The 14969-nt window shown below is 44.5% G+C and overlaps 1 protein-coding gene across 1 annotated transcript in view; it reads right to left on the bottom strand.

Moving 5' to 3' along the window:
- Nucleotides 1-10655: 10655 nt before the first annotated feature.
- The window catches only part of LOC117453322 (protein diaphanous homolog 1), a 52843-nt gene continuing 48529 nt past the window's right edge, over nucleotides 10656-14969 (bottom strand). The window contains exons 16-18 of the mRNA XM_034092133.2: nucleotides 14257-14832; nucleotides 10966-11080; nucleotides 10656-10822 (exon numbers count right to left, since the gene is read on the bottom strand). Of these exons, the coding sequence (XP_033948024.2) occupies nucleotides 10656-10822; nucleotides 10966-11080; nucleotides 14257-14832 (858 nt within the window). The remainder of the gene's footprint in view (nucleotides 10823-10965; nucleotides 11081-14256; nucleotides 14833-14969) is intronic.

Below are 14969 nucleotides of genomic sequence, written 5' to 3'. Positions count from 1 at the left end.
GGGGGGAATTAGCATGCTTTCGTGCATTCTACACCTCAATGGAACACCGAGGGGCTTGTTGGTGCCTCTAAGTGCTATGCAGTATTAAGCAGACAATCTCTATACAATCCCTGTGGTATAGTGTGTGTGTGTGTGTGTGTGTGTGTGTGTGTGTGTGTGTGTGTGTGTGTGTGTGTGTGTGTGTGTGTGTGTGTGTGTGTGTGTGTGTGTGTGGACTGACTGCTAACTCGGTACAGTAAAGTACTAAGCTCTAAATAACCTATTGGAGAACAGACGGAGGACGCACAGACCCTGCAGAGAGTCAAACATTGTCAGAAGAGCGAGGCGTTCAAATGCTGGCTGCGGCGCGTTCCAGTCTTCAGAGAGGAGGAGCACAGATAGAGGAGGAGCACAGATAGCGGGCGGCACAGAGCAAAAGAAAAAGATGAGAAAGCAGGGAAAGAGCTCGGTCCATCTGTCCTCTCTCTCAGTGTTTACGGAGAGGAAAAGATGTTAATCAAGTCCCCTTTTGTAAAGAGCAGCGGTGTCGTCTCTCCTGCAGCTATCAGCGCATGAGGTCACGACGACCAACCTGAACACCTGAACTCTCATGTCACCTTTTCCTCACTCAAATGATCTCACACCTAACTTGACTTCGTTCCTCATTTGACCTTACGTCAATCTCCAACTCCTCAATCACTCTCGTCGCTTCACGTCTCTCCACCTTTTGATCATTTGTCATTCCTTCCTCCCTCCCTCGGTGCTCTCTTCACTCTTACACAGATCATTCCCGTCTCAATTCGTCCTTCTTCTGAGCCTCAATCATTCGGTGCCTCTCTCCTTCACTCTCCCCCCAATAACGCCATCCGTCTTCTCGTCGACTGAACCAAGATCAGTCTCCATCCATCTGCATCTTTGACCGTGATCTCTCGTGCTTTTTTCAGAATAGTACTAGAAACAAAGTTCAGAGTAATTGAACATAGTAAATAAACAAAATGAAAAAAGCCTTATTATTGAAACGTTCCATTGACAAATATAAATCTACAGGGTTCTCTTTGCAGTCTTGAGTTTCAGAATTCAAGTTGAAACCTGCTACTCTCATCCGCCACTTTATGTTCATTTGTTTTCTGCCAAACAATGCAGTTGCCTTTATGTTTGTTTCCTTCAACTCGCTTCAATCAAGCAGCATACTTGTTATCATCACCCCACCTACCAAATATGTCTTTCTTGGGTTGGCCACCAGTCAACAAACAACAATATGTTCAGTAACTTGCTCCTATAAAGCAGAAGTGCTGCATCAAGGGCTACCCACATTTTTCAGAGCCTTGATGAAAAGGAAGGCAGCATGTTTGTAGTTCTACGCAGAGTGCTTTACAGCCCTTAAAAAGTAACTACCAATAACACTGTGTAATCTTAGCTTTTTATTTAATTAAATTCTGCTCAAAAGATGTGCGTCTTTCAATCGAAAATTCCAAACTTTAATGATTTTTATAATATTCTTTTCACAGCCTGCCAATACCTGATGTTTATTTTATTATTAGAATTATTATTGCATTGCTGGTGTGCTGGGCTTGCTGTTTTAAAACCACTGCATTCTTTGAGGCTAGAAACTAAAGACGGTGTGAAGTTAAAGCTTGAAAGTCAAAATCAACATGAAACTTTAAAAGCAAAAAACCATCTTTGTTTTCAAAAAAAAAAAATCGCAAGAGACTTAAAAAGCATTCTTGAAGAGATCTTTAGCTTTCTCTAGTGTAGCATGCCGTTCACCCGAACAGACGGGAGTTTCTGCCGTGTGCATGCACAACGAGTCCTGAAAGGTTCCCTCTGCTCTCTGCAGACAAACGACTTTGAAGTACACTACATACTAATCTAAAGTCAGAAAGTATACATGCAACCCATGTGACTCGCATTACTTGGATACTAGGGCTTGTAATGGATGGTGTCATTTCAGCTTATTGAAATGGCATTTATTCAAGTCCTCCTACCGACTGATTCCTAACACCACTACACATCAAGTTTGTTCTGGGTCTTCACTGACATGTCACATCTTTGCTCCAATGAAACAGGAACAGGCAGATTTGGGGTGAGGCTGGAATAGTTTTGTCTCTGGAACAAGCAAACAAACTAGTAACGTGTCCAATGGAGTGTTGCTCACACCACAGGCTTTGTTCAGGCCAGGACAGAATTTGTTATGTTTTTTTTTTTCTAACTTCAATGTTCAGGCCCAGTCAAGCTCCTCTGAAATGGTCCAACTTCAAAGCCCACTCACTCAGATCAATACTTACAATAAAATAGTAGCTCCATTCACAAGACGACAAATTACTCATCTGCTTTCTCTCCCTTTCTTTTACTGTTAGTCCCTGATGCCCTGCTACCATCACCCGGCTTTGCCAGTCTCAGTTTCCCCCTGCAGTTAATCTGCTGGGTGGAGTGATGAGCACTTGGGGAACCAACGGGAGGAAGATGAAGGAGATGAAGGAAGAGGAGGGGGAGGGGAATGAGCGATGGCCATGCATTATTGAGCATACAGAGTGGACTTTTTAAGGGGATAAATGTGAAAGCATGTTTAGGGACAACCTTTTTCCCTTCTGCCTCCCCCGCCTTCTCTTCATTTATTGCCCTCCCTCCAACTTTCCTTTCCCCACGAGGATGGACACATAACTTATTCAGTAGGGAGGTTAAAAATTCAAAGCTATGAGGAAGGAGGTGCGGGGGGGAAACAGAGTACCTGAAAATGGTCAAAATGAAGGAAAGTCTTTAGGGAGTTTTCTCAAGTGCTAATCGAGAGAGCTCCTTGCTTTGATTAGCTGTGTGTGTGTGTGTGTGTGTGTGTGTGTGTGTGTGTGTGTGTGTGTGTGTGTGTGTGTGTGTGTGTGTGTGTGTGTGTGTGTGTGTGTGTGTGTGTGTGTGTGTGAGTGACGGTGAGGAGTGGGTGGTGGTTGTAGTGGGAGAGTATGAGGACGGGGGTGGTAGATGAATAGAGAGAGAGGGAGGAGAGAGAGAGCAGGAGAGGGTGTCGACATACGGTTTCATGCAGTGCAGTGCAGTGTAGCACACAGCATGGTGAAAAATGAAGGTGCCTGCAGGGCGAAGCAGAACCCACGTCTCACAGAACACGACACATGCAGATACTGAGTAATGGAGCCGGGGCTCCGGCATGCAAACACACACACACACACACACACACACACACACACACACACACACACACACACACACACACACACACACACACACACACACACACACACACACACACACACACACACACACACACACACACACACACACACACACACACACACACACACACACACACACACACACACACACACACACACACACACACACACACACACACACACACACACACACACACACACACACACAGTTACACAGATCCTGGAAGCAAATTAAGGTCAGAAAGTGGAGCATGGCCTGCTTCACCAAACCTTGTAAATGCCACTGGGTTATCCGTATTACACAGTCTCCACCAGCTAGCCATGTTACACCAGCGGCAATGAAATCTGGGCACGTTTCCACACAGAGCTCACACACACCTCTGCCAAGCACAAACTGGGCACGCTCAAATGCCTGGACATAAACAAGATACTGTGTATGTTAAGAAAGTTTGCACAAGTGTGTGCAAAGTTTGGGGGAATTGATCGTTTTAATATGTGTGACTGTGGAAACCCTGAAGACATGGTCTGAGCCATCAGCATACTCGGGTAGAAAGTCTAATGGCACCCTAATAACTCACAAGCTAGCCAACACTGCACTGGTAGTAGCAGCTTAAGGCTACTGTTAAAGAATCCGACTGAGATAGGGGGCTTTCCACTTTAAAGGACATTTTCAAATGGCTCTGTTGCTGCCATCTATCTCGCCTTTTCTCATTTTACAGCTTGCTTTATCTTCAGCCCCCAACAGTCTTCCGTCATTTTTTCTGGTTCCATCCCTTGTTCACTGTCTCTTTTCATAAGAACCCTTTTATCAAGCAGAGATAAGAGAAGAGAAATGAGCAAATCAGGAGGGAGAAGAGGAAGAGGAGAAGGAGGAAGGGAGATGGGGGTTCTTGCTCCTATCTTGTCAACTCCATCTTTGAAGTTGTTGCTCTTTACCACTCCATTTTGTTATTTATGCTATCAGTGACATCAAAGTAGGCTAAGTCTCCTGTGTGTGTGCGCGGCGTGTGTGTAACTGCCCTCAGGGATAGGTAGCTAATATTTCAAAAACTAAACAGAGGGAGTGGTGAGGCGGGGAAGCGACGCCATCCACAGTCAATCTGCACCGCTCTTCTCCTCTCCTTATCTCTCCCCGTGCTCATGATGAAATGCTTTCTAATCAGAGAAACAGCCTCAGTACGACTTCCCTTCCTTCTCCTTAACCCATCAACATGAACATTACAAACACTTGGCATCCCAGAGACCGAGGCAAGGACACACAAACTCTACACACACACACACACACACACACACACACACACACACACAATAATTATACATGTATAGGAAATCCAGGAGGGGGAGGAAAAAGAGCTGCCGTTACAAAGAGCAAAACAGGAAGGAAGAGTAGGTGGAATGAGTGTAGGTGTGCATACACATATCCCTCCATTACCACATCCTGCCATCTCTGCTCATGTCGTTTCCCTCTTGGCCAGGGTGAAAAGAGACAGCATCACGCGCACTGGGGATACTTTGCATCTGTTCCAAGCTTTTGAGTCTATCAGCCAATCCCCCAATTAAAGACACACACACACACACACACATCAAGATCACACACACACACACACACACACCCCCTGCACAGCTGTCATATCACTGGAAACATTGAAATGGTAATGGTGTCGGGATGAGACATTTGAACGCTGGTTGGCTGATTGGCTGTCTGACCGACTGGCTGGCTGTTTGGGAGAGGAGCCGAGTGAAGTGAACAAAGCCTATTCCGGTTAAAAACAGGATAATCTTCAGGAAAAAGAAAAGGCAGCAAGGAGATTAGGCACACACAGCGGTAACGCTCCAGCATGAGCACACTTCGCTCATTTGCATGTAAAACAGAGGAGAGAGGTATAACGAGGGAGGGATGGAGTGAAGAGAATGAGTAGGACAAAAGCGCGTATGAGTGTGTGTGTGTGTGCGCGCGCTTACATGTGTATGCTGCTGCTTGTGCGTGTGAGTGAGCTGTTGCGCTTGGCAGTGAGAGCCCATGTGAGCACACACAGATGTGTTGGAACCTGATAAGGCCTGATGAATGAGCGGCGTGTTGCGGCTGTTTCCAAACCATAAAGAGACGGTGAATGAGGGAGCGCTTGCTCTTGCTGCACTGTGAATACACACCGAGGCTTAGAGCGAGCAGAGCCAGCCTAATGCACCGCCACTGTTGAGGGCTTAAGAGGTATAGTTAGGATTTCAACTTAAGCACTGGTACACATCAACAAGCACACAAACAACCCATAAACATCAAATCTCGTGTTTACAGATTGCACCTGCATATCTTAAAGCTTGTCTATACGTGGGCTGTGGGTGCTGCTTCGATTCATGTCTCCCACAGACACCACCGTGCACAGACCCATGGTTATCCAATCCTGTGGTCACTTGTTGTGGAGGGAGCGAAAACAGGGATTACTGATATAAGTGGAGAAATGGCTGCATCTCGAAATGGAACGAATAAGAGGGAATAGAATAGGAAAGAATAGTGTGATGTTTACCAAGTGCTTTGTACAGCACTGGTGACCCCTGCGTCAACCTGCTTCTCCTCCTGCAGTCCCAGCATGAACGTTGCATGATTTATTAACAGTGCCTGCTACTGTGGGATACACAAGTACAAACATACACACGGTAATATATACAAACACTAAGAGACTACTTAAAACAAATTATAAACACCAGATGTTCAAAGCCAATACTAATTTAGCCCAATCGCACACAAACACTCTTATGGCCTAATAAAGTGAGCCCGTTCCTCATGCGGTCCTCTAAGTGCTGTATTAGTATTAGTGCTGTATTTAAAACAGTCTCCGGAGACTGCTGCTCTGAGACTACACATCCCATAAACTGTTATCTAAAACTCTCCCTAATTATACACAATCGTGCACACAAATGTATGCACAAACACACATCTCACAAATATGTCTTGGCTGTGACCTAGGGGGGATCCAACTGTGGAGAAACAAACATCTTCTAGAAGTAGGTTGTGTGGAGATTAGCAAACTGGGACGGAGGCGGAGACGGAGGGAAGAACGGAGGCCATGGAAGTACACAGCAGGGTATTCCCCTCTCTCACCTGTGGTCATTTATCAGACCGGTCAAAAGTGGAGCGGCGACTGCCCTTCCATCAGGTACAGAATCAGAAGAGACATTAGACTGCATCATTGCTGTGCACGTCTATAAACCGTGCTTTATGAACGACCCGGGGGTAAATCTACAATGTCGATGTATCACTCAGCTGACATGTTTGCGCCAGCACTGCAATCATTTTGCTGTAATGTCAAAATTAAAACAGTGCCAAGAGACATGTGTTATTTCATTACCTTGGACATTTGTCTTTGGCTGACAATGACCTTGAGCAAGTGTACTGCAAGAAAAACAAGTCACAACATGTTGTGAACTCTGTTGAGCAGATGCTGTCAGAACCTAACCAACAACCCTGCAGCAGAACGCTCCATGCCTTTTTGTCTTTTATTGCTAATGTAGTAAATATCTCATGCCTTTAGCTGATTGGTCTACAACACGTGAGAGGCCCCGAGCAGCACGAACACACACACGGCACTTTCTTTCTGATTGGTGGCTCATTAAGGAGAAAGTGCATGGAACAGACATAAGATGAAACTAACCATCACAATTACACGCACACCTACAGAGAAGGAAATTGATTTCTTCTGAACACAGGGAGATCAAAAGGCTTATTATAATTGGTTTGTAAATGTGGTTGAGCTTACCCACCCACTCTCTCCAACACATCCTCCACACATCTGTATGTGAAGCAGATGTGATACAGGTAGGTGCTGTTGGTTGTTGTGTCGGTGTTTACAGCAGAGATGTGCAGTGAATGGCATCACAGAGTGACTTCTTGGAATGGGGGGGGGGTCTACAAGAAAAGGAAATGAGGTCGTCGTACTACAACAGACCACAGAAACACAGCGAGGGCGTAGAGGCTGGAGAATTGGGATATGAAAATGATCCTCACATTATGAGGATTAATAATCATATATGCTCCTGGCCCTTTCTCTCCCGAATCAAATTAATCACCAGCGTTCCCCCTAGCCCAGCCTTTCCCTCTGCTCTCTCTTCTTTCTTTCTTTCACCCACCTCCTCATCCTCTCTCTCATTCTTTTGCTAATTGGGCTATCTGAGGTGCCGACTTCAAAAAGGCATCTGCTATCAAACACAGTCTGAAAAAGTGAGAGCAGTTCAGGGTATCTACACCCATTTTAGATGAACAGTGTATGAATTCAAGGCTCGTCACTGTCCTGCACTTTTCAAAAAAATGGATAACCACATATGAACGACCTGTGTTTGGATTCCTGTTATCTGTTATTACCATTAGAGAGAAGAAAACAAATACTAAAGAGTAGAAAACAGACACAGGCACTTCAAAGCGAGGGGGGGAGAAGCCTCCCGTCTGAAACCGAACACATTACGCCAACCACACATACTTCTCACGTAAACAATTTGGCTCTTTACAATTGCAAATAGTCATATCAGGTCTCCAATGATAACGCTCTTACACACGCAAAGCACAACAATGGGGGACAGCATGGCAGTCTTTTCCATACTATTCTTAAAGATAGCAGTACAATAGGTTTCTCTACCACAATTATTGTTGGAGATTTTGCTAGGTATGTTCTTATCAATTCCTTTAAATACCAAACTGTATCTTTGTGATCAACGACAGTGATAAGTCAGAAGGAATATTCCCAAACTGCTCCTAGAGGTGGTGCACTTCCTGGCAACCTTGACAGTTTGCATCCTCGGTAATCCAAAACTAACTCAATTAGAACTCAATCATATTGACAGCTTCATTTAGTATTTTCACCCTGGTAAATAAGATGTTAGCAGTAGCTACCGTACTACTAACGGTGGCCTTGGGTGCAATGGTTGTTTGGCAAGTTAAGTATTTTTAGGTGAAAAGACTTTAAGCAAAGAGGGCTTGACTGGAATAAATCAAGTAAGGTGAAGTGTTCCTGTGCGGACATGTTATATTCTTGCCTGGGCTCAGCATCACGGCTGGAATACAATCTTATCAGGCAAAAGAAAGCCTGTGAGGGTTTTAAAGTTAGATGCAGCTCAATTAGAGCAGATGCTTTACTACATTAAAAAAAGAACAACCAATGATTGCTTAAAGTAAAGTAGATCGTGCTCAGTGTTCTAATCTGTAAAAACGAAGATCTTAACATTTTTCCTTCATTGTTAGAAAAATATTTTGTCAGTGATTGAAAATATTCAGTTAATGTGACACTGCATAAAAACAATGTTGGATTCAGACATACCTACGGGAAAGAATCTGCTCTTGTGGGGTCAAAATCCATCTTAATATATCAAAAGTAATATATCATCAACAGGAGACAAACAATTAGGGATTGTTCAACGATTGTACCAGGATTTGTTTAGGTCATTTCCTACATGCTCAACAGCTGGTGGGAAACAGGATGAAGGATGAAGAATCACTGGCCTGATCTTCACTGCTGAACATGAGCCTGTTTTCAATGAGAGAACAGACACGTAGCTGGAGATTTACAGACTGAAACGGAAATAACTACATACAGTAGATAGAGAGCCGAGTATAACATACATGTAAACGTGTGCGATTGTGTGTGTCAAAGTGTGGAAATGTGTCCATGAGAGCCATGTGCAGCCAGAGGGCGTGTCTCCCCCCATCAGTGCTATGCTCTTCCACCAAGCGTCAGAGGTCAACACCCCCGACCCTGCCCTGAGCACAACACCCCCTGCACGTGTGTGTGTGTGTGTGTGTGTGTGTGTGTGTGTGTGTGTGTGTGTGTGTGTGTGTGTGTGTGTGTGTGTGTGTGTGTGTGTGTGTGTGTGTGTGTGTGTGTGTGTGTGTGTGTGTGTGTGTGTGTGTGTGTGTGTGTGTGTGTGTGTGTGTGTGTGTGTGTGTGTGTGAGAGAGAGATGGGGACTAGAGCTCCAGCTGTGCTGCTGGGCAGCTGATGGAGAGCAGGAAGAAAGGTCAGCAAGGGTCAGCAGTTGCTCGATGTGTTTTCTGTCTGTTTACAGTGTAACGAAGAATGGGAGGCGCAAGAGGAAGATGAACAGGAGGATGAGGAAGAGTGAAGACTCTTTTTGACTGAGACAAATGTAACATTTGTGATATTGGGCTATATAAATAAACATTGATTGATTGATTGATTGATTGATTGATTGATTGATTGATTGATTGATTGATTGAAGCCGGGCTTGCAGAAAGGGAGGGATTAGGAGAAGGATAGGGAGGTCAGAAGGAATGTATTATGCCTGGAGCGGTGTGTTTAAGCAAGAGAAGGAAGGACAAGGGGTGAAGGGTCGATCTGCATTACCAGAGCTGGTTGCTTATTGAGCGTGTATAAATGTGCAACCGCAAACGCACACTCTTGACACAGTGTGGAGTAAACCACACATGCTCTGAACAAACCACAAGATGCTTACACAACAGTTCAATCAAATCCTAATTATGTTATGAAGAATATGTTATTCTTAACTACCCGACAGATTCAAGAAACACACGGGAAATGAACAACACATACAGCGAAATAAACGCACTGGACCTGGTCTCTTTCTTTCTTTCTCTCTCTCTCTCTCTCTCTCTCACTCTCTCTCTCACTCACTCTCACACACACACACACACACGGTACATCCACACAGGCAGAGATACAGACAGGTGCGGGGCAATGAAAAGGCCACGGTGTCTTTATAGTCAGCTCTCAGAAAAGGTTATTAGGCATCAACCGGAATAGGACGGCTGTCTCAGCCAATAGAAAGTGGAGGCATGGGTGCAAGGGCCGAGAGGGTGGAGGGGTCAAATCAAGGAGTGACAGGCGGACGTTAGGACTTGCCATCCAGGTGAATGCAGATGGAACAGCTGCCAACACTGACATTTAACTGACATCAACAGCTAGCATTAGCAACGTGTGCATGTGCACTTCTGTTTATGTATATGACATAAGCAACTGTGTGTGTGTGTGTGTGTGTGTGTGTGTGTGTGTGTGTGTGTGTGTGTGTGTGTGTGTGTGTGTGTGTGTGTGTGTGTGTGTGTGTGTGTGTGTGTGTGTGTGTGTGTGTGTGTGTGTGTGTGTGTGTGTGTGTGTGTGCTGTGAGTAAATCTGAAGGTCAGACAGAATTATATACAAATCACACACGGTCTGTCTGTGATTTCCTGGTGTGCTGGTTATGATATGAATATGGAGGAGTTGGAGCAGAAGGCTTAGTGACACTGGGACAAGGTGATAGGAGTGGACAGGTGTGCGCGTGTGAGCGTTCGCCGGTGTGTCAGCGCTTTGTGGCAGGACAGCAGGTGGCTAGTCAAAGGACATCAGTGACCTTCTCCTTATCCCTCCCTCTCCCCTCCTCTCTTTGTCAATCTCTTCCTCTGTCCCCAAGTCCCAATTTATCACACAGGGCGCTCTGCCTCTGCACAACAAGTCACGGGCACGTTGAGCAGATGAACACATGCACAGGTGTGGGTGGTTTATTCATCAACTTTTGTGAGATTCTGTTTTGACACTGTGTTGTTGAATAATGTAAATGCAGTGTGTCCTCCAAGCAGAGTAAGTGAAGGGTGAGAAAGTCTGGAGAGGATGTGTGAAAAAATAACTAAATGGAAGTGTGTGTGTGTGATATGCTTACCTTTAGCGGCTGATGGAAGAGGATTGAAATAGACATAGAATTGGGGAGAGAGGGGGGGTGAGAAAGAGAGTGAGACATTGCTCATTACCGTGAAACACAACATAACAGTATAGGTAAATATAATAAAAAACAAGCCAAAGCCACACACTCACGCTTCGTCTGTGAGGAGAAGGCCAAGGTGAGTTTTGCAAAGAGCTCGTTGCTTTCAAATGTATTCTCTTTTGCCTTGATCCAGAAACTCTTCTCAGAGAGGTCCTCAGACCCGATCTAAAGAGAGAAACGCCAGAATAGACAGAGAGAAAGAAAGAAAGGGGGATTGTATTGTATCTGTTAGATCAGTGCTTCTCAAACTTTTTTCAGTAATGTACCCCCTTTGAAAAATGCTCTCAGCCGAGTACCCCCTGACCGACCCCGAACATTTTTGATAGAAAAAGCCTATATACATAATTACAATATAGTGATGTTCCATCAGTGTGTGATTTATTAACTCCTTCATGCATGCATTACAACAAACTAAAGGATTTTTTCATCTTTGTGCATGAAAAAAAAGAAGTTTTTCAATTGAAGTAATATGTTTAACAAACCAATGAACAAAATACACATATTTGACATCTTTATATGAGGACCCCCTTGGTGGTTCTAGAAATATTGTATATGTGACCTGCTCTATCGAAATCAGTCGCATTGACCCGAAGACACATTTTGAGTTGTATACACTGTTGGAAAGAGGATATTCCTAGCTTTCTAATGATATCAGGATTGTTGTTGTACTCCAAATATTAAGCGAAATATGTCACATTATATAATGACTGTCACAGAGTCCTCATTTTGAGAAAAAGGCCTTTAAAGTTTCCTCTTCTCTGGAATCCATCGATCTGATTGATTATTAGCGGAGCAAATTATCAAAATACTACAGAGGGAAGATATTTTCGAGTGTGTGTGTATACGTGTGCGTGTGTGTGTGCGTGTGTGTGTGTAATTTTGCGTTTGTGTGTATTGTGTTTGTTTCCCGGGGAAAACACTCACGAGAAGCACCGGCTGTTGTTGTGCCTGCTGTGACGTTAAGTTACTCCGTTCCCCGCTTGTAATTATGCCGTTACAAGCTTCAAAGTTGTATTTATTATCTGAATTTGCCGAAACAAGTTTAATATTCTGAAAGCCAAGACTTTGTTTAATTGAAATCAGATGAAAACAAACTGTAACGGACTCTGCCGTGTTATCTATGATTACTATACTCTTACATTCATAATGTCAGCCGGAGGGAGGGGGGGCGGCGCTGCTGGAAGAGCAGAGTGCGAGTGAGAGGTGCTTGTCTTCGTCCCTTTACAAGCTTCAAAAATGTATTTATCGTGTGATTTTGGAAATAAAAGTTTCATATTCTGAAAGCCAAGACTTGGTTTGTTTAAAATCAAACAAAACACCCGAACCCGAGTTTTTGACGTAAATCCACGTTTATTTTGAAATTAGCCGTTGCGACTTCCGACTGATTTCGATAGAGCGGGTCACATATACAATTGTGTTTTCTATTTCACTTATTGTACTAAGATTCTTTTTGTAATCATGCATGGTATTTTTTTTAATTAACCTTTTTGTTTTTAATCTCACGTACCCCCTGCAGTACCCCCAGGGGTCCGCGTACCCCCATTTGAGAGTCACTGTGTTAGATAGCCATATCATCAAATTGACTAAATTTCCCCAAAATGGTCATCTGTGCACCTGGCAAACAATGAGATGAGCAGATAAAGGAGTCGGCAGAACAAAAGAAACAGCCGGGCTGTCAAAGGAAGAGGCAGGGTATGATAGAGAGAGAAGAGGAGGTTGAAGGAAGGAAGCATGGCACAAAGAGGAGGAAACAGGTAGTTATTTCCTCTAATCTTCACAGATTGTCTCTACCACAAAGCATCTTCTGCTCCAGAGCTTCACACACAGAAACAAAAAGAAATACAGAGCCGGGTTCCATTCGTTCCTGCTTCGCCCTTACCCAGCTGCGTTCTCTACATCCCCCCCCTTTGTCTTGATATCGCTCTTCCTCCCCCTCCCTCTCTCTATTCTGGTCTAAAGTCACAATTAACTTTGTATGTTTTTCCTTTACTTTCTGAGTGTTCTCATTAAAGGGAACGAGAAAGAGAGAAAGTGAAACGGAGAGAAATAACTGGTAGTAAATGTAAAGATATCACTCCTTTCATTATGAACCAAGCCTGAGGGATGGGGGCGTTGGACAGAGAAGACAGAGAGAAGGGAAATGTGATATGGGGATGAGCTGAAGGAGCAAGAAAGAAAAGCAGGAGTGTATGCAAAAAGGAGGATGAGACCAAGCCAGAAAAAAAAGTTAATTTAAATTACAAAAGAATACTGTCCTTTCTAGCAGCAATTTAATTATCTTTCAGTGGCGCAGTTAAAAGAAGAAGGCTTATTAAAAAGCAATTTCTGTGACATCCTCGTCAAACACTCTCACCAGCCCGAGAGAGCAAGAGAGAGAGAGAAGAGAGAGAGAGAAGTTACAAGCTGATGAAGTCTGCTGAAGCCATTAAACAGTAGCTTTAGGCTACAGAAAGACAGAGGGCCGTTTTGATGTTTTAACCATCACAGATGAGAGGGTGGAGAAGAACATGAAGCACATGTCATGAGATACACGTATGCCTGCGAGTCACTTTAGGTCAACATCTCACTGTAGAAGCTCCCTCTCACCCGGAGCTATTTCTAAATATATTTTAAACTAAACACAGTAAGATTCACTTAACTTTAAATTAAAGTCATACCTTCTCATTAGGAGCTGAAAAACAGTAGGCTATATTAGCAGACACCTGCCTCATCGAAACAGTATACCCCAAAAACAAGAAAGTGTAAATTATTTTAATTGTTGTGAAACAATAATACCAAACAAAAAAACCTGTATGCAAGATTTGACATTTCTGGGGATTTCATGTGCCCAATTAAAAAGAAATGTGTTGCAGAAAGACACACAGCTTTAATACTGATAGTAACCATGTGGCCAAACCTATGCTGAAAAAGGTTTGTTCACAATAAAGAGAGATCTCTGAGGACATTAAATACTAACTGAACTCATAAATGATGTCAAACCTCACCTGTCTGGTTCCGTTCATCGTAGTCAGGTCAGGCCATGTATATAACCTGATAAGGCATATGTTTTGGTAACCATAGCACATATGCATGTCAGCATGTTCCTGATGAACAGGTCAAAAGCCGGTAGAACTGCTGTGCTTTTCTCCAAATCAGAACACTTTGTCAATTCATCACGTCCAATTAAAAGTGACAGGAGCGCCTTGGGAGCCCAATGGTTAGGGACCGATGCCATATGGCTGCAAAGTCCCATGTTCCCGCGAAATATCTACTATTTTTACTCTACCAGATAAATAACTGATGATTTTATGATCACTTTTTCAAAATGAATAATATATTGAACCATCTAACTAAGGACTGACCTTGCTCCAGTTGGCTCTCTTCAGTTGGACCTCAGGCTTGTACTCCTTCTTAGGCTCGAGTCCAAAAGGCAGTGAGGGTGGTGCGGGGGCGCCCCAGCCCCCCATGCCAAACGGTGGAGGGGGAGGCATGCCTGGGCCTGGCGGTGGAGGGGGGGCACCAGGAAACCCTGGCGGAGGTGGTGGTGGTGGAGGTCCCATCCCAGGTAAAGGTGGAGGGGGTGGTGGTCCTGCCATGCCCGGGAGGGGTGGGGGGGGTGGAGGTCCTGCCATGCCCGGAAGGGGTGGGGGGGGTGGAGGTCCTGCCATGCCAGGGAGGGGTGGGGGTCCTGGCATGCCCGGTAAAGGAGGTGGAGGAGGAATACACGCTTGACCCGGTAAAGGAGGAGGGGGAGGGGGACCAGGCATGCCTGTCTGGCCAGGTAGGGGCGGGGGTGGAGGTGGATGGGGCATACCTGCATTCTGGCCTGGGAGAGGAGGGGCGGGAGGTGGAGGCGGCAAACCTGGTGTTGGCACGGGAACAGTAACTGTGACAACTCTCGTCTTAGCCTCTTCCAGATCTTTAGACAGCTTTTCAATCTGCAGGAGAGTAATGAAGGATGTTATCATACATTTGAATCATAATATGACTCGATATACTACTGTAACTCTCCACACCACAAACTGTCATTTATCAGTATTTATGCATGTATGTATGTATACGTACAACTTGACTG

This window comes from Pseudochaenichthys georgianus, chromosome 10, assembly GCF_902827115.2.
Source record: "Pseudochaenichthys georgianus chromosome 10, fPseGeo1.2, whole genome shotgun sequence".
Taxonomy (NCBI): Eukaryota; Metazoa; Chordata; class Actinopteri; order Perciformes; family Channichthyidae; genus Pseudochaenichthys; species Pseudochaenichthys georgianus.
The sequence above is the reverse complement of the archived record's forward strand: the minus strand, read 5'-3'. Positions and strand labels throughout refer to the sequence as shown.